We start from the raw sequence: 26,994 nt of genomic DNA on the forward strand, positions 1-26,994 counted from the left end.
CAATATCATATATATATAATGATGCCTTAACTCCATGATAGATATATATAGAAAGAGAGAGAGAGAGAGAGAGAGAGAGAGAGGGATGTAATGGGACGTATACCTACCAAAACTTCTAGCATTGATCACTTCAATATATACACGTACTGTATATTGTGAGGTAAAATGGACTTGCCCCTCAAATAGTGCACGTTTAGATTCATGTTCGAACTTCTTTTGTGAACAGAAGGGCGCGGTGGCTCAGTGGTAGAGCGTTCACCTCCGGTGCTTGGGGTCCCTGGTTCGATCCCAGCTCGCGCCGTGTGGACTTTGTGGTGGACAAACACCGTGCTCGTGGGTTTTCTCGGGGTTCTCCCGTTTCCTCCCACTTTCTTCATTCCACCATCTCATTCATTTCTCATAATCACCGTCTCTTTTAGCCTAACCGGCATAAACGTGGGACGTAAAACTCAGATTTCATTTCATTCATTTATTCTTTTGTGAACAGAGAAGTGTTTATAAAAATAATCTAGGTAATCCAGTCTAACTGTAGCCAATCCCAAGTATGAATGAATGACTGTAAAAACGAGATTTCTTAGTATTTTTCTTTCTATCTATCTATCTATCTATCTATCTATCTATCTATCTATCTATCTATCTATCTATATATATATATATATATATATATATATATATATATATATATATATATATATATATATATATATATATATATATATATTGGTCTAGGAATTAATTCGTGCGGTTTTTAATAAAAATTGAAGCTTTATTTCAAAAACAAAGTAAATGAATACGTTAACAAAAATATTGTCCATCGCTAGCCACTACTTTCTCCCATCTTTCAGGCAATTTACGGATTCCGTGTCGAAAGAATTCCTCATCTTTTGACGCAATCTAATCAAAGATCCATTTTTCGATATTTTCTGAAGAAGTGAACCGCTGTCCAATCAAATCGTTATTCATGCAATCGATCAAGTAGTAGTCAGACGGAGCAGTGTCTGGTGAATATCGCGGGTGGAGTAACACTTTCCATCCGATATTTTCCAAATAGGTTTTGACCGGTTTTGCGACATGTGGTCGAGCGTTATCATCTTGATAAATAAGTTTATTATGCCTGTTATTCCATTCTGGTCGTTTTCAGGCCAGAGCTTGCTTCAAACGCATTAATTGTTGTCGATAGCGGTGTCCATTAATAGTTTCACCAAGTTTCAGAAGTTCATAGTACACCACACGTTTCAAATCCCACCATATATACAGCATAACCTTTGCACAATGAATATCTCGTTTCGGTTGTGAAGGACCTGGTTCACCTTGCTTCACCCAGGCCTTTTTTCGTTTAGGATTCTCGTAATGAATCCACTTCTCATCACCAGCTACAATTCGATGCAAAAATCCCTTCCTTTTCTGTCTTTGAAGCAGCAATTCGCAAACGGTTTTTCTTCTTTCAACGTCTTTCTTTTCAATTCATGTGAAACCCAATAAGACATCTTTTGAATCATTCCTATGGCTTTGAGACGTTTGGAAACCGTTGTTTGCTCAACTCCAAATGCTTCTGCAAGTTCGTCCTGCGTCTGACACGAATCCTGATCAAGCAATGCTCCCAATTCTTCATCTTCAAATTCTTTTGGCTGTCCAAATTGCTTTCGGTCTTCCAAGCTGAAATCACCACCTTTAAACCGTGCAAACCACTTCTGACACGTTCGCTCAGCTAGAGCATGGTCACCAAACACTTCCACTAAAATATGATGACTTGCGGTAGCACTTTTCTTCATGTTAAAGCAATGAAGAATAACTCCCCGCAAGAACACTTTATCAGGCACAAAATGCGCCATTTTCAGTTGAAGAGAAAATGTTATTGTTTCCGCTTCAAGCAACTGACATATACTAAACAAGATGCTCAATGACAGTAGTTTTCAACGCATGTTTGGATCAACGAAACTATGGGACAATAAGCTAGTTACGCCATCTTTTGTAAAACCGCACGAATTAATTCCTAGACCAAATATATATATATATATATATATATATATATATATATATATATATATATATATATATATATATATATATATATAATAACAAGGATTTTAAAGCTTGAGACAACCTACGCGAATACCAATTTACGCACATATACAAAGAGCGGAACGTTCATTCTTTGGTTAATCGCCAACGCGCTAGTAATAGCGCGGAACTAGCACTTTAAAAGAAACAGTGTCTAAGTGTAAACAAAATAAATATATTGTGTTTACTGAACAGAGATGGTCACGAACGAAGTAGAAGGAAAGTTTCTTTACCTACGAAGGTGTTCATTGTGGCATCACAAAAACATTTAAGTACAGACACAAGCGGATACACACTTATACTACAATCAAATTGTGCTATTATTATTTTATACTTTGGAACTTCCTGTAATATCGTTATCTACGAGAATCACTCATATACTTTTACTCACGTGGTTTTAAGTTTTTTGTACTTTCTGTTTATCCTATCTCTAAATGAAAGAGAAATCATATTTGATATTACACTTTCATCAAAAAATGGTATTTCTGCTGATGTAACGCATTTACTCATTCAACTCACGTCTACTTTATTGGAAAACGAAAGCCACTTACTGATCTCAGATGAACCAATTTAAACATTTCCGTTTTCAGTTCTGGGTGTTTGACACTTTAATTTCAGAAGATCGCAGTATTTTAAGAAAAAAATATTTATATTACTGAAGATTTATACGTATTTGTTTTAAATAAATTAAATTGATACATCTAATTATATATTTCCTTGATATACCTACATCCATTGATTACTGAAATATACATATAAATTATTCACGCAAAATGTGAACTCAAACTTTCCATAGCTGGACCTCCTAAGCATTTTTCAGCAAAATACAAAGATTTAGTCTTATTATGATATTAAGGAATTTCCTACAAGACCTACTACGCTGCACAACAATCCATGAAGGTCTATGGCTAGCCAGACGTAGCACGTTCAAGTAAGTGATGCATGGTCAGCGTATCAGCTCTCGGGTGTCTATTTCTTTCTAGACTTGAGTTCCCTACTTTTTACTTCACGTTGTTCTGCAATTGCCTTATGATGAAAAATGCAATAAAACCCTTCAGTTTTACGTCCCAGATTATGCCTTAGAGATTAAGGGAAACGATGCTGTTAATGAACGAAACTGTAGAATAAATTAAGTGGGAGGAAATGGGAGAATCTAAGAAAATCGATGCAATGGTAGTTGTCTACCACAAGGCCCATTTGGCGCGAGCTAGGACCGAATCAAGGACTCCACGCACCAGAGGTGAAAGCTCTAGCATTGAGCCACCGTGGCCTTTCATGATGATGGGTAAACACCGGAAAATGTTCAGTGATTCAATTGGGAGTATAGAATCAGGGCCCCCCCACAATGAAGTCGCGTGTGGTAGCAATTGACTAAGCACGTTAACATATATTAAAAAAAAAAAAAGAAAGAAAGAAACCTTTTCATTTTTAATGCTCTTACGCGCACCCACAGAAGATACATTTAGATGTTTAATAGATGACGAGAAGGGTCCCTCCCTCAAAGAATAAGAATACAGTGCATAACAATTTATTGTAATCTTATGTAAGGTTAAAGGAAGCTTCTCGGTATTAACATGATCGTACAATAATTTGATAAATTATAAGAAAAGGTGTATTAATGGTGATAACAAATGGAATATACTGCATATTAGCTGAATCAATTTTTGATATACTAAAATGGGTAGGCTTGAGCACGTCAGACCCTTGCCTACGCCACTGATCTACAATGTGGGTTTATGCATATACTGTGAATAGCAGGTTAAATAAAATATATCAATTTTAATAACAGATCACACACTTGTCTACTGTTATTTTATTATGCAGCTCTTTCTATTATGTTATTAAATGCAATATGAGTACACTTTTCCCTCAAATGTTTTAACACTTTGTAATTTTAATATCAGACTGGATTACTTTGTGTGTGTGTGTTTTTTTTTTTTTTTTTTTTCGTTTCCATTTTCCACTTCAAATTACGACAATAATCTAAATAATAATACAACACAACAAACCAAGAAATGGACTCTGGGTGTTGACTTTTAGTGCTCTTACGCTCTGGCCACACTACAAAGTAATACAGAAAACAATTCATACTTTCCCTCCCGACAACTCTTTCCACCAATAACAACACAGTGACTCGTCAGACAGGAAAACAATTTAAATGTCCATTAAATACGAGACATTTACATAGATCTAAGGAAAAGTAAATGTTAAACCAAAGAATTAAAATTTCAGTTCATTTAAAAAACAAAGAGGAGAATACTTCTCTCTACAAATCAATGGGCTAAAAACTAAGATGGCGCAGGAACTGAACATCCTTAAGAAAAACAAACTAGGACGCGGTGCTTTTTCTTGCCAGGTAAAGCAACAATAATGATTTAAATCCTGCTGAAGAATTAACAAATATTTTGTTTCTATTCAAATGAGGCATTTTACTTTTAAATTAGAATATTCTTTTACTAATTAACGTCACTTCGTTATACAACAGATTCGATTAGGTAAGTCTTCACTTACATGCGACAGTTTCTCGAAAGTTAACTAAGGCACAAAGATCTCTCCATTTGATGCAACACCTAATGAAACAAAATGCAAAATTAAGTATATACAGTGTGTCACATTTTTGTTCGTACAGGCGAAAATTTTCAAATGTCAGCAAGAAATTTGACGTTAAATTTAATTATTTGTTCAAAACGACCTGTATTTTGAAAAAAAGCACATATCGATATTAACTAATAGTAAACAAAAAACAAAATATGTTTTCCTTCGTGTTAATATTGTTCACTAAACAAATACTTCGTCCATTTTATGTCACATTTTTGTTCGTACACTTGAGAATATAGTATCAAAAGGTATAAAACTAAACCCCAACAACTGAAAATTTAATATTTTGTGGTATATCCTCTTGCTTTGATGACCATTTGACATCTTACACGCATAGAGTTAACAAGGTCTTTACATGTTTGAGCACTGATTGACTCCCATTCTTGCATCACTACCCTCTTAAGCTCGTCTTTCGAAGAAACCCCGTGTTTACCCACATTATGCTTTAAAGTAGCCCATAAGTGTTCGATGGGGTTTAAGTCGGGGGACTGAGGAGGTGTTTTCAGCAACTTTGGTACATTCCATACTAACCACATTCTATTAATTTCAGTCGTATGTTTGCTGTCATTATCTTGCTGAAATATATAGTTGCATTTTTGTGCACTTTGCTTTACATTTCGCTTCAAAACATTAAGGTACACGTGCTTGTCCATTATACCATCTATGAACTCTGATGTCCCTACTCCCTTGAATGACATGCACCCCCATATCATGACAGAACCACCTCCATATTTTACTGTGGGTGTTGTATTCTCAACCCTATCAGCTGTGTTCACTTTTCTCCACACCCTGCTTGCCCCATCTGACCCACATACGTTCACTTTTGTTTCATCGGACCAAATCACGCTGTCCCAGAACTCTTGGTCCTTGTCAAGGTGCTCTTTAGCAACTTCCTTCTCGCAGTACGGTTCTTTCTGCTAACGAACGGTTTCTTACGACACATTCTACCATGAAATCCATACTTGTGCAATACTCTCCGTACAGTTTCATTACACATACGTTTGTTACACACACTTTCAACCATTGGGCGGAGCTTTGGGACACTTAATTTGGGATTACCTCTAATCTTATTCACCACAAAGCCTTCCTCGCGTTCACTTAGTTTCCTTTCTTTCTTCCTTCTCGGCACATTCTTTGTAGACCCATTATGTTTAAACTTATTAATTATGTACTGAACTGTGGAATGTGATTTCTTTACCAACGTACCAATCTTTCTCATCGAATGCCAATTTAATGCCAAATTTATGATTAGTCCTTCAACTCACAACTAACCTCTCTTCTCTTACCCATTATGATCACAATAGATAGACGATATGGGTGGGAATACGACCTTGATCACACTATCACAGCACAAGTGAGCTGCTAACATCCCTATCTACTGCCTTCTTCTTCGCATCGACGCGATTTGTATAATCATTGTTGGGGTGGAGGGGTAGTGTACGAACAAAAAAGTGGCGTAAATAATGGGAGGTTCTGGAAGAATAATTATTTTATTTCTTTCTTACACACATAAAAGCTTTGCAATTCTGCCACTAGCTTGCTTTTATATATATTTTACGAACAGCATAATATTTTAATCATTTTACAAAAATAGATAGACAGTTTAATGTTCTAAACACAAAAATGTCATCCGTACGAACAAAATTGTGACTAACTGTATATATAAATCGTTCTAAATTGATGGAGGAGAAAAACACCGAAGTTTTCTGTGGTATTTGCCTTAAGTATTCTAAGCTTACGAAATTTTTCTGTTTCTTTGTTAAAAGATTACCATGATGCTTGTTTACTCATAACCGATCAACTTGAGAAACAGAAAATATCAATAATTAACTTAGCTCTCAATCACCAATACCAATTCCTGGAACTTCGCTTTTCTTTTTTCCCCTTTCTTTCTTTGTTTAAGGAAATCTTGTCCTGTTTCTCCGCAGTTCACATTTTTTTAAAACGATGCATTTTATAAAATGCACAACCGACGATTTTTTCTTTAGGGGAGAGGTGAAGTAATTACTGGAAGTATTATTCTCCTATTAGGAAATGTTTACAAAGGGTTGAGTTGATTTTGAGTTTAACGCCCCGTTCAGCAGCGAGGCTATATGAGACGTGAACCTACTGGAAAATGCATTACACAATAAGATTATTTGTTGGTACGATAAAATAGAGAAATGAAAGTAAATCTAAATGAATTTAACGTTCCTTTCCTTTAAGAAAAAAAAAAGAAAGCCGTCAAGTTAGGAAGAGTGCCCAATAATTCTCAGATCCCTTTCTTCATTTTACTCCGGCTAAGCAAACAAACAAACAAAACGCAATAACACCGAATTACCTTGAATATAACATTGAATATATATGCTAGTTTCTAGTGTATTTTATAAAAGCACTGCTTTATTTTATTACGGTTATTATTCTATTAAGTCTCTATTCAATATCTTTCAAATCAACTTACTTTACTTGAAAATACTATATTATTTCAATGTGTGAGTTTGCATATTTTATGTTCATATGTTATGTGACGTAAAAACTGAACGACTACGTGTTTGCAACTGATCAAACTTCTGTTTATGTTCGAGTTATACACGCATCGGGCACTCCATAATTATTTCTAAATAATTTATTTTACAGTAAAACGATAAGCTACAGCGAAAATTCTGTGACAGCATTGTTCTACCATCAGGTTGACGTATCTGTACTAGTTAAGTTGACTCTAACCAACAGAAAAGTAAAATAATGAAAGCATTATAACAATAATAAGTAACGCTTACAATTGCGAAGTTCTTTTGTAAATAATAATAATAATAATAATAATAATAATAATAATAACTCTTATAGTTATCTCCTCCCGAAACTTGTCCTCAACATTCGTAAACACCCTGTACATGACGTTTCACGCGTAAATAGTACTTTTTTTTCTGTTAAACTTACTTTCCGTTGAAAGTAAACAGAAACATTTAAGTGTTCATAGATTTTAAACATTGCCTATCAGTATTCTTGAGTAATCACACATTAAACTTCAAGGTCGTACAAAGCCCTTTATCATTGGAATTATAGAGACAATACTATAGCTACTATCATTAATTCTTTGTTGATACGGTCTTTATTGCAAATAGAGTCACTGAAACATAACAAAAGCAGTCAGCTGACGATCAGCCGTGAAATTAAAAGCGTACATACACTCTTTAGACGAAGGAACGCATGCGCACGTCACAGCCAAGTATGTCACGTAAATAACAACAAGATCTACAGTCTTCATAATGTATAAATTGATACAACAAAAGTCCAATTACCATATGCACTGTATCACACGAGCACAGCTGTTTATAGAAAACTTCCCCAGATAAAGGCAAAGAAATGCTCACTTGCTATTTTCTCTCATCGACCTTCAGCCAAAGTCAAGAGAAAGGCAAAAAAGAGCGGAAGAACATGCACGAACAGCTGACGTAGATCTTTACAAAAATAATATCCCGTTTTCATCTTATTTTCTGGGTTCGTAGGTGGCAAAAAAGATGATAAATTTATATCATTAAGTACTCAAATATTCTATACTGTAATTGTATTGCCGTTTGCTAGTTCAAATACAACAAAAAATGCAAAATTTCACGTGTAGCAAATGCCCTCTGTTTAATTCATAGAATAAAATTGACAAAACTTCACTTGATACTTTAAAATCGCTGTTGTTTTGTGAGCTTGTCTCTTTGATACAGTGAAGTGCGTATCTCTAAAATGTAGTGAAATCATATTTTCTAACATAATTTCACCATAATCAGTACATATGTCACTAAACAAGTCATAACCAGACATATTGGACAATAAAAATAATGCGAAAATTAACAGTAGAACTAAATTTCCTGCCAAGTTTTATTTATTTAAACACATTCCATGTGACATACCTACAATTTATAAATTTTAGTATTTAATAAGACGATAGTGTGTCTATGGTCTCGATATAATTTAGTCCTATAATTTATAATTACAACATATACTATTCTAATGTACGTAGAACAACAACCAATTTACGCTACTAATTAACGCTCCTGTTTTGCAACCAGGAAGTCTTTGGTTCGAACTCAGTGGCCGGGCAACCAGACTGATGTTCTTTCAGGGTTTTCCTTATTCTACCTGGTGAACACCGGAATGATCCTTTTAAATAAATGCCCCAACCGACTTTCGCACACTTTTTTCTCATTGTCATTAATTGTTATGATTTTAGTGTAAATTGACCTTGCAGGTTGTCTCTGATGATTTGTTAAATAAATAGCTTGTACTCAAGCACGTTCTTACGAAACGAACGTCCGATAAATATTTTCTTGTGTACAAATAAAAACATGAAAAACTAAAAGTATACCGTTAGCTACAAGTGTTGCCTAGATTTTTTCCTCATTGTGGTTATTACGAACTAGAATTCAGAATTATAATTCTAGAATACCATTAGCGTAGTGGGGAATTAATATTCAAAGGAGACATATGCCAAGCTATAGAAATCACTGAGATGTATAAAATGATACGGGTGAACGAAGGACTACCTTCATGCATAGTTTTCCAGTTTTTTTTTCTTTCTTTTTTTTTTCCCTGTAAATCTAAAAATTGATGCTGTACGTTAACTACGGCACTGAAGAATACTCTTACGAAGCTTTTCATTATGACATTCACAGGATGATACTACACAATAAGAAAATATACCCCAAAATTATGACTCATCTAGAAGTGTAACCACGGATTGGGGAGAAAAGGGCAAATTAAGTTATGTCCTTATTAAACTTGCTTAATGCTTACAGCAAATAGACGAAGTGTATAATAGGAAATGAAACCAAGAAATTCTAAAGAATCTAAACCATTTCAAAACGTTAAAATAATTAAAACAAATGACACTAGTCATACCGTCATTTGCCTAATTGGATGTACACAGCTGAGAATTTATTACAATACTACTCCATAACAGTTTCTGAGTTCAATCTTATTTTCCTTCTGTTTTCCCCCAATTATATGAAACCCTATAATGACTTTCGCTTTAAAAAAGTGTGTCGTTTGTTGCCAATAATAAATCGCAGTTCTTCTCAATTATGCTGAACATATTGTGCATTTACTTATGTAGTAAATGTTTTAAAAATCACCGTTAACTAGCCCTTTCCGGATCCCGGCATTTTGGGCTATTTTTTAGACTTTCAATCAAGCAGCTACTGCATCGTCACTATTTATCCTAGGATGATGGTTCATACCTCATTCTCTTCAGAACAGAGCTGGCTTTCAAATGGTACCACTTGCATGCTCATACCATATACCAGAAGCGGGAAAAATGATGTCAAAGGGAAAATTTTTTCTTGAACTTTGCCCCCCCCTGGAACGGCCATGTGTGAACGTAGCCATCTAAAAAAATCTGATAAATAGTACTTAGTATACTGAATATGTGTACCAAATTTCAAGTTTCTATCTTGAATACTAAGGGCGGGAGAAATTTTATCAAGAATTCCCACAATGCTCCAAATAACCACAAAACACTATGATCTCAGTGAAAAAAATTCCTGAGACATCCCTAATTACCCTAGGGTCATGTTTCGCCCATCATTCTCTTCAGAATAGAACTGCCTTTTAGGCGGTACCATTCACATGTCTCGATCATGTATCTAAGGCGGGAAATTCCCGAAAAGGGATTTTTTGGTCTAAATTTCCCTTTTTTAAACTTTTAGCCCCTCTGGACCCTCCTGTTTTAACGCAGAAATCTGAAAAAAAATCTGTTAAATACTACTCGGTGGACTGAATGTTTGTGCACAATTTCAATCTTCTAGGTGCAAAAATAAGCCCGCCATAAAATACATATACCGACAATGCCCCATATTACCCTATACAGAAGTATATTTTGATAAAAATTGACTGAGACGTCCCTAATTACCCTAGAATAATTCGACCGTCATTCTCTTCAGAATGGAACTGCCTTTCAGACGGTATGACTCACGTGTCTCCATCATGTATGTGAGGCGGGAAAATCCTGAAAATGGGATTTTTTGGTCTAAAAATCCCTTTTTCCAATTTTTTTCCCTCTGGACCCCCCTGTTTTAATGCAGAGATCTGAAAAAAATCTGATAAATACTACTAAGTGAGCTGAATGTTTATGCACAATTTCAATCTTCTAGGTGCAAAAATAAGCCCGCCCCAATATATATATATATATATATATATATATATATATATATATATATATATATATATATATATATATATATACCCACCATGTCCCATATTTTTCCCTATATAGAAGTATATTTTTTAAAAATTCCCTGTGATATCCCTAATTACCCTTGGATAATGATTCGACCGTCATTCTCTTCAGAATGGAACTGCCTTTCAGACGATATGACTCACGTTTCCCCATCATGTATGTGAGGCGGGAAAATCCTGAAAAACGGGATTTTTGGGTAAAAATATCCCTTTTTTCAACCCTTTGCCCCTCTGGTCCCCCCTCCCCTGTTTTAACTCACAAATCTGAAAAAAAATCTGGTAAATACTACTTGGTGGACTGAATGTTTGTGCAAAATTTCAATCTTCTACGTGCAAAAATAAGCCCGCCAAAAATATTGAACATAGGCTTAATAAATGAAAAAATAAATTTTAGACCTATGACGTCATCACCTCCTATGTCTGGACGCAGGAAGGTGTGAAACCATACGTAATGTCTTCTACAATGCCTCTGGACTTGAAAAACAAAACAAACAAAAAAAAAAAAGACGAAAAAGCTCAAATAGGAGAGTTATAACGCAATGTATCATGAAAAACGCGTATGGTACAAATTGTACCATAGGATCCCCAAAGGGCTAGTAGATTTTCCTCACGGTGACACATACACCTCTAAAGGCGTCGCAATACTGGTTGTAATACGATATTGAAGAAAACAAGATCGAAATTTATAATCCGCCAGTTTCCGCACAATGTCCTTCTCAGCTTGGCGGACTCTACACAGTCATATTATAATAATATAAAATATTATTATTAATAATAATAGTAGTAAACTTTGCTAAAGACAGTAAGAAGAATCACGGCTAGAAGCTTTAATTTCATCCGGCAGATGTCAACCACTGAAGGATATTTGCTGCCATCTAAAGGAGCAATGTGTAACTTCTAGTATTCTACAATTACACACTTTTGTTTCAAATGCTCCCTATATGACTAAATAGTCAGCGTGCGTCCCTTAGGCGCAGGGGAGCCGGGTTCGATTAACAGCGGGAGCTCATGTTCAGATCCTACGTTACGCTGTAGATCCATGTCTCATATAGCCTCGGTGCTAAAAGGGACAGTAACTTCACTCCAACCTTTATTTCAATAACAGAAAATGGAATATGAAGAGCCACCCTTAAAGACACCGTTTCCCGTGAAGATGTTAATGGATTGACTCCATGAACAAACTCGGCTGAGATAATCAACCTACTGAAGGAAAGAAAGAAAAAAGATAAAAACAAAAGTCAAATCGTGCAGAGAACGGATTTAAACATTACAAACTTTGTTTTGAAAGTCCTCCGCTCATATAAATTATATTTTGCTACACAGACTTGTGAGAGAAAAGGTTCAAATCTTTAAAAACACAGAATATACATTAGTGTCTCCAACAGCACATCAAGAATAAAGGAAGGAATTTTAAAGAGGTGTGAGTATTCAGTATTCAGTTCTCTTTTATTTCATACGACTTACAGCATATAATAATACTAGGAATCACGCTAACGCAAAATTGATTTATCTTTACGATAAATTAAATATCTCTTTGTTACAAATAATAATAATAATAATAATAATAATAATAATAATAATAATACATACCGGTTCTTGCTGAATATTAATAATTTCAATTCACTTAGTGGTAAAATGTTAAGAAGAGTGAGTGGACGTTCAGTTTGCAAGGAAGTCGATATATAAGGAAAGAAAACACTGAACACAAACGATAAATATTTTCAATGTGTTTCTGTACTATACACAACTACAAACAATAATAAGATTGTGTCGATACCATTTTTCTTCTAATTGAATAGCAGATTGTTTTCATTTAATGATCTTCGTGGCTACAAAAGAAAACGTAAAATTATGTGGTACTGTAACGCTGTTAATTTATTCTTACATTTTCCACTACGACTTTGTTTTCTTACGTTTGAGAATACTAGTTTTATAAACATACAATAAAAAGGAATGCGATAAATGAGAACTTCATACAGTATACGTTAATAAATTTCAAAACTATTTGAAGTGTCCAATGTGTTAGTCATGGTATAACACAAGGAATAAAATGGAAAAAGCAATGCTACAATGTAGTATAATACAAATACTGATACTATATAAAGAGCTTTATAGCGGAGAATGCCTTTGCTGCCCTGGTGTCAAAACGTTAATATTTTTCTACACGGTATTAGGGCCTGGGAAGAAATCAGGTCCGAATAAGGACACAAAATTAAATTAGGGACTCGCAATGGCACGTATCTGTATCCGGAGAAGATAATGGTCCTTCTCCACCTAATATACAGGGACTATTTATGCTGAAATGCCCTTGTAGCTTTAAAAACCAATAGATCCCCCAACAACAACAACAACAACAACAAAAACACTTAAATTTTGAACGATGGAAAAATTGACAGGACTGGAAGTAATCGCTGACATACTCTACAATATCACCGGATTAAGTGTTGCCAACCGAACATAAAATTATATTCGTTCAAATGACTACGTGAAGTTGTTACTTACTTTAGGTATACATGTTAAACGAAAACTTACATGCCACATTTATTCAGAACTTGTAATTGCAACTACCAAAAAATTCTTGTAATGTTATAGAAGCCTATACATCCCTACTTATCTTTGGAGAATGAAAAGAGGTATCGAAAAACGGACTTCACGTTTGGTACCTCGATTAGGATTATTCCATGTCACTTCAACCGCTTAATAACACATACTGACAGCGATCTTCATGATATTCTGGCAGAGTTTTCTGTTTACTAGAAGGGAGTATGTCAAAATTGTAAATTTTAGATATCATTCAGAGTTACAAACTAAGGACACTAAGTATCACATACATCAAAATTTCGAAGCCTTCTACTGCAGTAATATTGTAAGTGAAACGGACGAAGCAATGCACATAAAAAGTACCACAATGTTGAATTCTATGATCATAATATGAAGTATTTTGAATAAATAGGGAGGAAAATATAAAGGACTGAAAATCTGACTTGCTTTTGTCAAAGGATTTACATCGAAAAGTGCTTAGATAAGCATCACAACCAATCCTCTTGATGATTTACAATGGAGTAAGGATCATAATGTTGTTTACAGCAACTTAGTACCTCAGACCGTTCAGGAGATATGACTAAGTTTGTTAAAGTTTGCAACACTACTTAAAATTACGTAATTGAAAGAACTTGTAATTACAACTACCAAAAACTATTCTTGTAATGTTGTAGAATCCTATCCATCTCTGGAGAATGAAAAGAGCTATCGAAAAATGGGCTTCATTTGGCACCTCGATTTAGGATCCATGCTAATTCAAACGCTTAATTACACTCACCGACAGCCATCTTCATGATATTTTGATAGGAGTTTTTAGTTTACTCGTAAAGAAATATGACAAAATTTTAGATTATTTGTTTGCAATGTTTCGAAGATACAGCCCGTTAAAGTTTGTTAGCTATCTGTAACAGCTGTGAGTACAGCTAAGTACACAGTGAAACAAAAATAAATAGTCTATAGGAAATGGATGAAAGTAATTAGCGCCAGCGCCATGATTCTTTTATTATGTTCAGTATACTTTATAGCACTGTATTAACTGTTATTTGTCAAATTAGGTAATTCAGTTATTGAAATGTAACAGCTAAAATATTTAAATTAATTGAAAAACTAGTAAATATATAATATACGAAAAAATAAATTGCTCTATCTTCAAAATATTTTATGTTTTTGACATGTACAGATTTTATAAGGAAACCCCTATCTGAAAAATTGATGCAAAAAAATGAAATCTTTAAGTTTTACGTCCAATGCTCATGCCGGCTAGAGAAATGAATGAAATCGTGGAATGAAGAAAGTGGGAGGAAACGGGAGAACCCTGAGAAAACCCAGGCACACGGTGTTTGTCCACCACAAGACTCACTTGGTGCGAACTGGGATCGAACCAAGGACCCCATACACCAGAGGTGAACGCTCTACCACTGAGCCACCGTAGTGACTCCGGAGTATCTCCGCAAAACATCTGCGAGAACTTGGCGCAGAATTCAGCTGTGTTACATGGATGGTAATCATACCAATGTTTATGACTCTTAAGACTTCAAGGTAACTATGTACAGACATTCTGCCATAACTAACACTATACTGTTGAAACTAAAGGGGGGCTACGTCCACTTCCGGACCACCCTGTACACTCATGTCCAAAATTATTGTCGCATATCTATAACTGTCTTGGGTATTTTTAATACTGATACCATGTGTATAATCGGGAAATGTATATTTGTGGTAAATTTCATAGGGAAAGAATTATAAATACAAAAATTATAATGAGTAAAATAAAATGTTGCTAAATGGACAATAAAGTTTTATGTTCGTTTTATTGTTCTTATATACTCCTCTTTTGACATGAAACTTGCCACATACATGTCTGCCGTTTATGCACATACTAACATTATAAGAAATACCGGGCGAATTCGTTATCAAATTATATTCCTACAACATATTGATAGGCTCATTTCATCTCCATTCAGGCAGGGGGGGGAGACAGGTGACCATCTCCGATTTTTTTTAAAAAAATATATTTGGTAGTCCTGTTAGAGATATGAAACCTGCAAAGAGGATTTTCCCAGAAAAAATTTTGTCTTCGAGTTATGGGCTAACGAAATTCGGACGAAAACCACTATTTGTAATACAAAAGTGAATGAGCATAATCTTGAAAGACACGTAGTTCAGTAACTACTTGTGATAATTGGATGATTCTTTTTTTATTTAAAAGTGCTCAGATTACATTTGAGGTTCTGATATACAAAGCACGAATTACAGTCCACCAAGAGTATTTTGTAAACACCGGAAAACTTAGTAAAAAAGTAAAATGCAAGAATTTTGACATTTATTTTCCGTATGAAAGAATGAGAGAATAACCGTATTATTGTGACACAATACAATACTCCTTCTGGGATCCCTATAGATACTTTTGTTTCCCATCTACGATGGCACATGAGAGAGAAAACGTGAGTGAAAGTATGATAAAACGTCATTTTCGCCTGAAATTAGGACGGATTTTCTCCAAAAGGCCATTCTTTAAAAATCTGAAAATCTGCCCGAACGATCTTTCATTGTTCCCTATGTGAATCATGCAAACAGAAATGGAGATATTTGTGTATTAAATTTTTCGTAAATTTTTAAAATATTGTGTGGCACAGGGGCCGGCTATGCAACCACGCATAGCAATGGCGCCTGTAATGTATGCAACCATGATACTGGAGTAGTTGCATAGTATTGCGCAACATGTACCTAGGTATGATGCAAGTGTTTTGCAGTACTCAAACGCTCTGGAATAGCTCCCATTTGCAATACTATGCAACTAATCCAGTATAATGGTTGCATACATTACAGGCGCCAATGTTATGTGTGGTTGCATAGCCGGCCCCTGTGCCACACAATATTTTTAAAAATTTACGAAAAATTTAATACACAAACATCTCAATTTCTGTTTGCATGATTCACATAGTGAACAATGAAAGATCGTTCGGGCAGATTTTCAGATTTTTTAAGAATGGCCTTTTGGAGAAAATCCGTCCTAATTTCAGGCGAAAATGATGTTTTATCATGCTTTCACTCACGTTTTCTCACCAATGTGCCATCGTAGATGGGAAACAAAAGTATCTATAGGGATCCCAGAAGGAATACTATATTGTGTCACAATAATACGGTTATTCTCTCATTCTTTCATACGGAAAATAAATGTCAAAATTCTTGCATTTTACTTTTTTACTAAGTTTTCCGGTGTTTACAAAATACTCTTGTTGGACAGTAATTCGAGTTTTTTATATCAGAACGACAAATGTAATCTGAGCACTTCTAAATAAAAAAAGAATCATCCAATTATCACAAGTAGTTACTGAATTACGTGTCTTTCAAGATTCTGCTCATCCACTTTCTTATTAAAAATAGTGATTTTCGTCCGAATTTCATTAGCCCATAACTCGAAGACAAAATTTTTTTCTGGGAAAAACTTCTTTGCAGGTTTCATATCTCCAACAGGGTTACCAAATATATGTTTTTCCAAAAAAAAATCAGAGATAGTCACCTAGTCAATTTTGCATATACCTGCCTGAATTGAGATGGAACGGCCCTATAGACATGAGACAATAATTTTGGACATGAGTGTACATTAGGTAAGCTTTCTTTAACTTGGAGGGTCAGTATTTAAATTTTTACCTATGTGCAAGGGCGCCCATGCTATGGTTTCCAACGGAGGGGGGCAAGTATAAGCAACGTTTCAAATTTTGCTCTAAGTAATGTAAAAATTCTATTGGGTTGTCGATATTCCAGGATTTGCCCAAGTGGGCCCAGCCCGAAAAAACCCGGTGTTTTTTTTCGGGTTGGACCCACCTGAAAAAATCCACTTTAAAACCCACCTGGGTTTTTGACCTATTTGTTAGTATATTACTGATACAACTAAGGTGATCGCATTATAAGTGATTTTCATCAGATTTTTTACTCTCCTTGGGCGAATTAGAGGCTTTCACGTTAAGGTATACAACAACATTCAACATAAGACCTTTATAAAGTTCTGAATGCACTATGACAACCTAACTGGTTCGTTTCCCTAAATTAATTTTAAAAAAAAAAACTTAGCTTGAGATAGTTATAGAACAAATTAATGTATGGATTATGCTTATAGCCTATTTGAAGTAAAATAAGCAATCTTGTACTTTAAAAAATATTTTCCGTGAATAGTATGCTCGTCGACTTGGCGACACCGAGGGACATTATCACTCACACGCTTGACGAGTTTAAGGTCATAGGTGCCGGTAGTAATAGTACATATGTAAATACATTAGTAAAACTATTAGTATAATTTCTTACCTTTGATGTAAAATACGAGGTTCAACTAAAATTTGATTTTCCAACAACAGTAGTTTAGTTCAGTCATTAGTTACTACTCTTCACATAAGCATTCTGTAGAATCAACACCAGCAATAGCGTAAAAATTCTTGTCAAATTTAAGAAGCTTAATGCTCGGGGTTCCGAAGACTATGTAACGCTTACTATTTCAAGTGCTGAGTTCAAATTTCCGTACTAGTGGAAGTTTTGATGTACACGCCGTGAAAGAAGTGCTCGGGAAATTCCCGAATTAAATGCGGAAGGATCGGAAATGAATACTTCAACAATAAAACTATTTATTTTACGCTTAAGCCTGCTATACGTCCCGTAAAAAAGGGAATGTCCCGTTTTTGGGCCCGAGTGTCCCGCGTCCCCGTAAATTTAGTCGGGACAGGGAAATGTCCCGTATTTTAACTCCGTTCCATTTCTGCTATCAATATCAGCTTATTCGAAAAGTGAAAAACAAAAAATTCCGAGATTGGCTGGGAATCCTGTAATTAGTGAATGAACAGTACGATGTTGCATGTAACAGTTTCGATGAAGTTATAACACCACCCTGTTCGACTTCATAGCGAGCGAAATTTGCAATGCTACTTTTTCCATTGCACTTGATGGAAACTCGGATACTCTCCGGAACATAAAAAAAATGGCTTTGAGTGTTTCTACATTTACAAACACAGGGAAGATAACTAACCTTTTCTTCAGCAACACATTAGATAAGTTAACAAGAATTATAATCTTTTTCAGAGGCTAGGGGCACAGAATTGTGCTTTGGTCCACGTCTGAGAAAAATGCAAATCTGGTCCTGACAACTACACACGACACAAGAAGAAAAATCTGCTTTTCATCAGAGTAAACTGACGAACGTAATTTTGGCAGATACAGCCATATAAATATTGCTCAACGCGCGAAAAATATTGAAAGTAGATTGTACCACTGATTTAAATAATCTGCATATTGTTTTCCTGTAAAGCATTTTTATAGCACATCTTAAGTTTTTAGGCATCTTCAGTCTATACAATTAATTGCAGGGTACGAACAGAGAAAAGCAGCTGCTGCTTAGTGAACTTTCGCCTATTATATTATTGAAAAAAAAAAAATAAAAAAAATGAAATCTTTTAGTTTTAGTCTCACGGTTATGCCTGCTATGCTCAAGGTGACGGTGATGATGAGAAATGAATGAAATGACGGAATGAAGAAAGTGGAAGGAAACGAGAATCCCAAGAAAACCCACGCACAAGGTGTTTGTCCACCACAAAGCTCACTTGGCGCGAGCTGGGATCGAACTAGGAAATCCATGCACTAGGGGTGAACGCTCTATCACTAAGCCACCGCGGCATATTATACTTTTGTTCATAACCAGACCACAGTTCATTGCATTGTGTGGGAAAGTTGAGGAAGGGGGGGGGGGATCTGAGGTGTCCAGTATTCTCATGGAGAAAATATGGCAGGTTTATTTACACTGGAAGATGCTAATTTCATATAAGAAATTTTAAAACATTTATTTATTTCACAACATGAATTGTGTCTTTGTTTTAAATTAATAGACCCCTTTTGGTATTCATATTTGGCGAACGTCAGTCAGGCTTCTGGATGACTTGATCTATATTTGTTTGTTTGTCTGCCGAGCTCCTTCATGGCTATGCGGTTAGTGTACCCTGTAGTGTGTTAGTGTCTTCGGCGTGGGACCCGGATTTGCTTCCCGGAGGGAGCTCATGTGGTTCGGAATCCACGTTAATCAGTAGGTCTCGTCTCATATAGCCTCGCTGCTGAAAGGGACGTTAAACACAAAATCAACTCAACTCGTTTGTCTGCCTCTACCACACACACTACAGGGTACAACTTTCGGCCTTTGAAGTTAAAATTTTCAGAATACAAGCACGAGACACACTAAATTTCCTGTATAGACTTTGGCGGCATACCAACGTAAAATATCAAAATGGCGGCCATTTTTTCAAAACAGCAAGTATCCATGCTACGAAGCGCAATTTTCAGTCTTTTAAATTGAAATTTTGACGGTGGAAGCACGAAATATGTTAAATTTGCTGTATAGATTTTCTCGGCGATCGAATGTAAAATTTCAAAATGGCGGCCATTTTTTCAAAACAGCAGTAAGTAGAAAATTGTTGCAAGTTGTGACAATGACAATCTTGAAATATAAATCACATTTTAACACTTTTACCCCAAAGACATTGAAATATTTCGAAAAAAAACCGATTAAACCCGAAAAAACCCATATGGGCCCAGGTGGGTTGGGCTTTTTCAAAAAAACCCGGGTTTTTTCAAACCCTGCGATATTCCCAAGTAAAATTTCCTCTTAGGGGGGCGAGCGCCTTACCTTGTCCCCCTGATGGGCACCCTTGCCTATATGACTTCCTTCAAGAGCCACCACTGCCTGCGTTGAAGTTCTAAGATTTTTAAGATGTATCCAACCTATGTATTTTTATAGGTTGGAGAAAACTATCTGAGTTAATAGTAAGTTCTTTGTAAATCTCTTTTGGAAACAGAATGTTGAAAAGGTTAGTTAGTTGGATTCGACTTGAGAGTCTCTTTTAGCACCGAGATTATGGGAGACGTGGTACCTACAGCTTAACGTGGAACGTGAATCACATGAGCTCCCATTGGGAATCGCACCCGAGTCTTCTGCGTTAACAATATACCCACGAGCGAGCCCGATGCTGAAAGAGATGCGAACAAAAATCGTGAACGAGGCCGCTTAAGTTTTCCAGTAAACTTCAGCTGCCTGCTTGTGTGAATTAAACTTATCACTACATTCATCATTTTTTTCTTCTGCAAGTTAAGAACTTGGAAAACAACACTGGGTATGCCATAAAGTTTCATCTCATCATTTCTTTTGGCAAACTTAATGAAAACTATTAAGATGAATCTCATTTTCCATTCCCCACGCGAGCTTGTGTACAACACGTCTCTCCTTTTCAACTGTCAGAATTATTAAAAACTTTAGAAATACTTTCATATGAACATTCCACACCAAAGCATAACAAAGTACTGCTTGATTACGCTTTCTCATCATGTAAATTTACTTTTGTATACATAGATCAATTTGTAAACAGATCAGTACATGCTAACAGGAAACACAAATAATACCACTTTCGCATTTTGAATTTTAATGATTCTGTGATAAATAGATCACTTAAATTTTATTATCGCATTTGTTTAAATTCCGCATTCTTTAGAAGTAAATATTCTTTTTTTCTAGAGAATTCTCTGGGACGCTGAAGCAATAGGGTTGAGGGGAGAAAATATAGGGCCGATCAATACCGGTGCTATTCAAAGTCAAGGTCATGGAGAGAACTGCTGAAACACGAAACCTGTACTTTCAGCAGCAGTTGCAGGAAACTAAACAGATTTATTACATTTTTTTTTCTCAAATGCATACGATTCGATTTTTATACTTACTTACTTAATGATTATACTCAAGGAAAATTCCTTATTGCAATTTTTATTTTTTCGTAGAATTTTAACATATGCACTCTACATTTGTGAAGTACATATTTAATTATTCAATTCGTTAAAGAGGAAGGCCTTTTTATAGAGATTACCACACGTAGTCTAACACTTTAAGGAAGACGATACTCTTAAGATTTCACAAAAAACACTGTTATTAATTGAAAAATCCCTTAGTAGCATAGCACGAAAAATAGAATTTACACAATTAAACTTTTAGAATACCGATTATGGAAAATATTCTTTCCTTCGCGCGGGCTCGGTGGCTTAGTGGTAAACCGCTTACCTCTGGTTCGACTCTCGGCCAAGTAAGTTTGTGGTGGACAACATTGTGGTTTTCCCGAGGTACTTTTGTTTTCTCCCACATTCTCATTTCATCAATTTTTCCACCATTATTCACTTGCCTTAATCATACGTTTTCCTTAGTCTAAAGGGAATAATCGTGGGGTGTTGAACTGAAAAGATTTTTCCTTCCTTCGTGCTTACACCTGGATCTGTTCAATTTCCTCGGAAACTCAACATTGTAACAATATTAAGAATGAAATGAAATCTTTCAGTTTAACGTTCCACAATTATGCCCTTCAGGCTAAGACAGACGAGTAACAACATTAACTATTTACAGAATGGACCATTTATCTTGTTACTTTTAAACTAATGGACGCTGAAATTTTGTACCATGCAAATATTGGCAGAGGGATATTATTTAGTATGTTCTGTGATATCACAACGTTCAGTTTTGTCAATCTAACATAAAGATTGCACTACGTCAGTTACACATTTCAAAATACATGTTAAAAGAAAACTTGACATAAAGACCATAATGCAATTTGATATCTCAAACCATTCGATTGATACGAAAAAAAAAAAATATAACATTTGATGTATTACTCAAAATGGTGTATTTGTGAAAGCCTTCTAAAACTATTTTTCATTTATTTGCCTCTGTAACATTACAACAATCTATTTGGTAGGTGTAATGACAACAAGCTCTCGGGATTACATAATCATAAGCAGTTTTGCGAAGTTTAACAAGTTTTTTTACCTATCTCTAGAACGGTTTGAGATAACAAATTGCAGTAAACGGCATTGTGGATCTTCACATCTATTGAAAATTCGGCCCACTGCAGCATTGAGCTCATATGAGATGCGAATCTATAGCGTTACGCGGAATCCGAATAACTTATAAACGGACTGTCAGAGAAATCAACATAAAAATTACGAAAAACCTTTCCCTCGGCTTAATTCTTGGGCTAAGGTAGGTTAGGGAAAGCTAACTTCAATGTTGATACGTGTCAATCGTTTCCGTGGAGATCACTAGCGTCTTTTCAAATTCATAGCCACTTCGCTTCGTATAAACTTGTATCTACAGATGTAATTTAGAGTTATGGTTAATATCTCGGCCCTTATGTGTGTATCGTCTTATCAATTTTCCCTTGTTTGCTTATTTCTTTCTTTATGACTTCTTTTAAAAACTTCTTGTGTCGGTCTTTACTATTGGGCCAACGGAATCATTAAACAGAGAAATAAAACTAAATTATACTCTTTAAATCAGTCAATTGTAATTGAATGTTCTGTGGCGTTATTCTCAGTAAACCATATAGAGAGACTAAGCAGCAGCAGTGGTGAAAGGCGAACACGAACGTCGACGGCATCGATGGTTTTGCAGGCATTCTACTCGTGCAGGGTGTCTAGCAAATTTCTCAGCAATTTCCCGACTTATCCTAAGGGGAAAAAAATCGTAAAGTTAAGAAAGCTTAAAATGTAACGAAAAAGTGTGCAAAATCTTATCTGATCAAAAGTATCTCCTTATTCATGTATGCAATGAAGTAATCTAATAACGCAACTTCATCTTCTCTTCTATGGTAGCGACTTCTTTTGACACTGATTTACAATTTTCTGTTTCTTTAATCTCAGTTGTGCTCTTCTTTTTTCAGCGACCCTGTGATCTTTTTCTGACATCATTTTCCTACGGTGTTATTCGGCTTTCCTGAATTGCGCGTATGCATTTTTCATTGACAGCAATAATCTGTTTCGGGATAGGCAGGGCCTGTACGCCACCAGCTACATTGACAGCATCACACACTACACGTTGCGCAACTAAAGAGTCCTCTGACAAATTTTCTACTATTATTTCCTTGTTTACGGAAAAACTCTTTTCTAAAGCTCCATTACCATGAGAAAGAATTAGGCACATCTTTACTATCTTGCAGAGATATACATAATTTGGTGATAAGACGCTCATCCAAAAGTCACGAAGTCTGTGTTCACTTCTTTTGTACGACTCCATTTTCTCTCGCACATGTATCTGACCTACTAGAGCATCGAAATACGTGTCCACCTCAAGCAAATAAGCACAACAAATGTCAAAAACGTAAATTCAAATTTCTCGATTTTTTTTTTTTTTTTTTTTTTTTTTTTTTGCAAATTCCCGACAAATCTCCGATTTTCCTGCCACTTTTTTAAATCTAAGAAAAATTCCCGACTTTCCCGATTTTTCAAACTGCTAGACACCCTGTTCGTGAATTCATGACTAAACGTATTCTACCAACACTTGTTTTATTCCATCCTCCTACCTCGTCACTTCCCCTTTTTTGCACTGTTGTATCTGCCCCTTCTTCGACTGTCAAACCGCATTCCTACGCCATACATCGGCTATAAACAGTACTCATCTAAGTCCAAATAAACGATTTTAATTGTCGTTATAATAAAATTTCACATCTTGTTCTTCATTATATCACGTTGCTAACTGAAATTCGCAAGAAGTTAAATTAAATCCTTATTATAACGTCCTATGATGATGTTTTTACACCAACGAGACGCAATAACCCAGAGATAACTGACTAATACGAAGCTTTGCATCATAACGTCACATCGTCTAGGATCGACGAACGGACCCCTCATATTTGAGGTACCGGTAAGTGTTCTATCATTCAGTCACCAGATACGTTAATACAGTAATAGTCAGAAAGTTTTTCTTTTTAAGGGCAAAGACGCTTATATTTATAATCATAAAAAGAACGCATCAAAGGTATTTAAGATTACAAGTAATCGTAAGTACAGCATTAGACAGTATTAAGATGCCATTCAACACCTGATCCACTAGACATAAATGTGACCTCGGCAGCTATCAGCAATCGTTTGAAAATCGGAAGGTCGCTTAGTGCGTGATCTCAGTCGGAAATATATATTCAATGTAAGAAAGGAGGAAAGAAAAAAAAAGATTTTTTTTTTTTTTTAATGAATGAACTAATAATATCAAATACATTCGCCTGTAAGCGAAGAAATCGAATGTGACTGTTTTCATAGGTAAATTAAGAATAAAACTTAAACATCCCAATTTAAATATATATAATCCGATGTCAATCAGCTGAAGCTGTTAAATCTATTGAAGTATTGTTTTAAAGCCATACTCGTGATTACGCGTAGCGTAGTCGCTAGTGCTCTCTGCTTTAGTGCGAGCCGTCCCGGGTTCGATACCCAGTAGGGACACTCGGTTGGAAAGATGTTAAAGCCTTTTCACGTCAGCTATCTTGATTGAAGTTTTCCCTGGATTTTCCTCATTCATACCATACTAATGTCGGAATGACACGTAACAAAGGTTTCAGGCTGCTTATTTCCCAATTCCGTACTTCTCCGGGTAATATAATCACTGAGGGACGTCATTCCTTATACGTGACGAACTAAAATGACCATACATGAAGAAATCCCAGAAACAGATTTCTAATCTCCCTCCTCAAAAAAAAAAAAAAAAAAAAAAGTTCTAAAATATATTATCACCAAACGTTCTCTACGATGTCTTTTTCAAAAACAAATTTCTGCAAACAGATATAAGAATAAATTCTCATGAGTATTTATGAACGTGAATCAATAATCGTCTATTAAAATCACGTGATTTTCAATACGCTTAGCAAAGGCATGCTGGTGTTCTGTAGGACTTTGTTTCCGAATTCCCGATCCGTCTCAGCGTATTTCCATCTACACCGACAGCGTTCGAGCTGTTCAGTGATGTTAGCAATTATGTATAAATATAACGAAATAGCAGGAAAGATGAAAGAAAAAAAAATATTTCCTGGTATGTCTGAAGTCCATTACGGTATTCTTATGATGTTGCTCTTCTCGATGGATGTCACAATGACACCAAAACTGGAAAGTATGTAAGTGATCATAAATTGAAATTTGAAACATGACGCTACCCAAAACTCGAATTTACATAACACTATCTCCTCGGACACATAAAACTATCTCCTCGAATTCACATAAACTCTCTTTTCAGCGAAATTGGGTTTCTACAGCCATATTCCTACTTAAATTACCATTTAAGTATTCAATTTTCACATAGAGCAAACCATTTAAGTGTTCATGCTGAAATGTACACACAGAACAAAGGAACTCCTTTGTGGAGTGGTAAAGCGTTCACTTCTAGCGAGTGGAATCTTTAGTTCGATCCCAGCTCCTGCCAAGTGGCCTTTGTGGTGGACAAACTCCATGTGCATAGGATTTCTCGGGGTTGTCTAGTTCCCTCCCACTTTTGTCATTCCACCATTATCGTCTTTCTTAGCCTCGATGAAACTTGAAACACTGAACTTAAAAAAAAAAAAAAAAAAAAAAAAAAGAGAAAGAAAAAAAAGGAAAAAGAAATTGCACAAAAGAAATCTGTGAAGCCCCATCCACGTTTCGTTGGACACACTTTCCTCCACTAATACTCCCTAATATTTCGATTTCTAGACTGAAGGAAGTAGAAAAATTTGTAGAGTAACAAAATCCTCTATTGAACTAGGATTCAAATCCCCGGGCCAGTCATCCTGAGTGCAGATTCCTTTACTTTCCTTCAAAACACGTCACGCAAATATTGAGATAGTACCTAAAGTTAAGGAGCAGAGACCAATAAAAAAAAAACAGCTTTATTAAATGGGTGTTTATTTGAAAAATAGAGAATTTTTTTAAGGGAGGGGGCAGAAATGAAATGTTAGACTTTTTTTTTTTTTTTAAATGACATTTCCAGTTGCCAATTTGCTTTCTTACAATATATTTTACGACTAAAGAACTTCTGTAGCATACGATAACTGCAATATAAATCATACTCCACCAAATACGCACGATGAATTCGGGAGTACCCAATCTGATTGCCGTTAATGACGAGAAGATTAGTATCTTTAGCAGATTTCTTTCTTAAGTGTTGTGTATTCGATTTGTAATTAACTGACACATGAAGAAAGACATTTTGTTCTTTGTTTGTACTAATACAAGAGTACGTACTACAAAAACAAAATAAAGGGAATGTAGCCGCGTTGCTTTTTAATTCTGACTAGTTGAAATTCCCGTTCCCTGCATGGGGAGAACTGGGTTTATGGAAAATATTTGAGCCTCCTTTTCCACTTAGAATACCCATATAAATAAAAGTGTAACTCTAAAACTTTACAAGATATTCTATTTTCTAGCATACATGGTAAATCGCTGTGTTCCTTAGGGTACGCCCTTTAGTCAAAGTTTCATGATAAAACCCAGTTTGATGTAGGTATTTGCTATGTTCAGAAATTCATTTTAAACCGTTCAACCGTTTCTCCATAATATATTAACAAACTAGATTCTTTTTAGTTTTATATAACAGATAGATTAGTTGAACACTTACAGAAACTTTGATCGAGGGCAAACAAAATCGTTATGCATGATTCCTAAACTTTTTTTTTCTTTAATTCAATGGTATTCTGTGATGATGTCTTGATAAATACATGTTTTAAGCCATTCCTGAAACTGGCCATGTATTCAGAAACACGATTGAAGAACGTAATTATAATCACA

At 35.4% G+C, this 26,994-nt stretch overlaps 1 protein-coding gene across 3 annotated transcripts in view; it reads right to left on the reverse strand.

Moving 5' to 3' along the window:
• LOC145689780 (GTP-binding protein 2) overlaps window positions 1–26,994 on the reverse strand; it is a 111,980-nt gene that overhangs the window by 79,346 nt on the left and 5,640 nt on the right. The window contains exon 2 of one of the 3 annotated variants that reach the window (XM_081763985.1): window positions 11,991–12,066. The exons of the other annotated variants lie outside the window; for them this stretch is intronic. Within the exon in view, the coding sequence (XP_081620111.1) occupies window positions 11,991–12,066 (76 nt within the window). The remainder of the gene's footprint in view (window positions 1–11,990; window positions 12,067–26,994) is intronic. 3 annotated transcript variants of the gene reach the window in all.

Source organism: Thermobia domestica, chromosome 1 (genome assembly GCF_964235325.1).
Source record: "Thermobia domestica chromosome 1, izTheDome1.hap1.1, whole genome shotgun sequence".
In the NCBI taxonomy this organism is placed as follows: Eukaryota; Metazoa; Arthropoda; class Insecta; order Zygentoma; family Lepismatidae; genus Thermobia; species Thermobia domestica.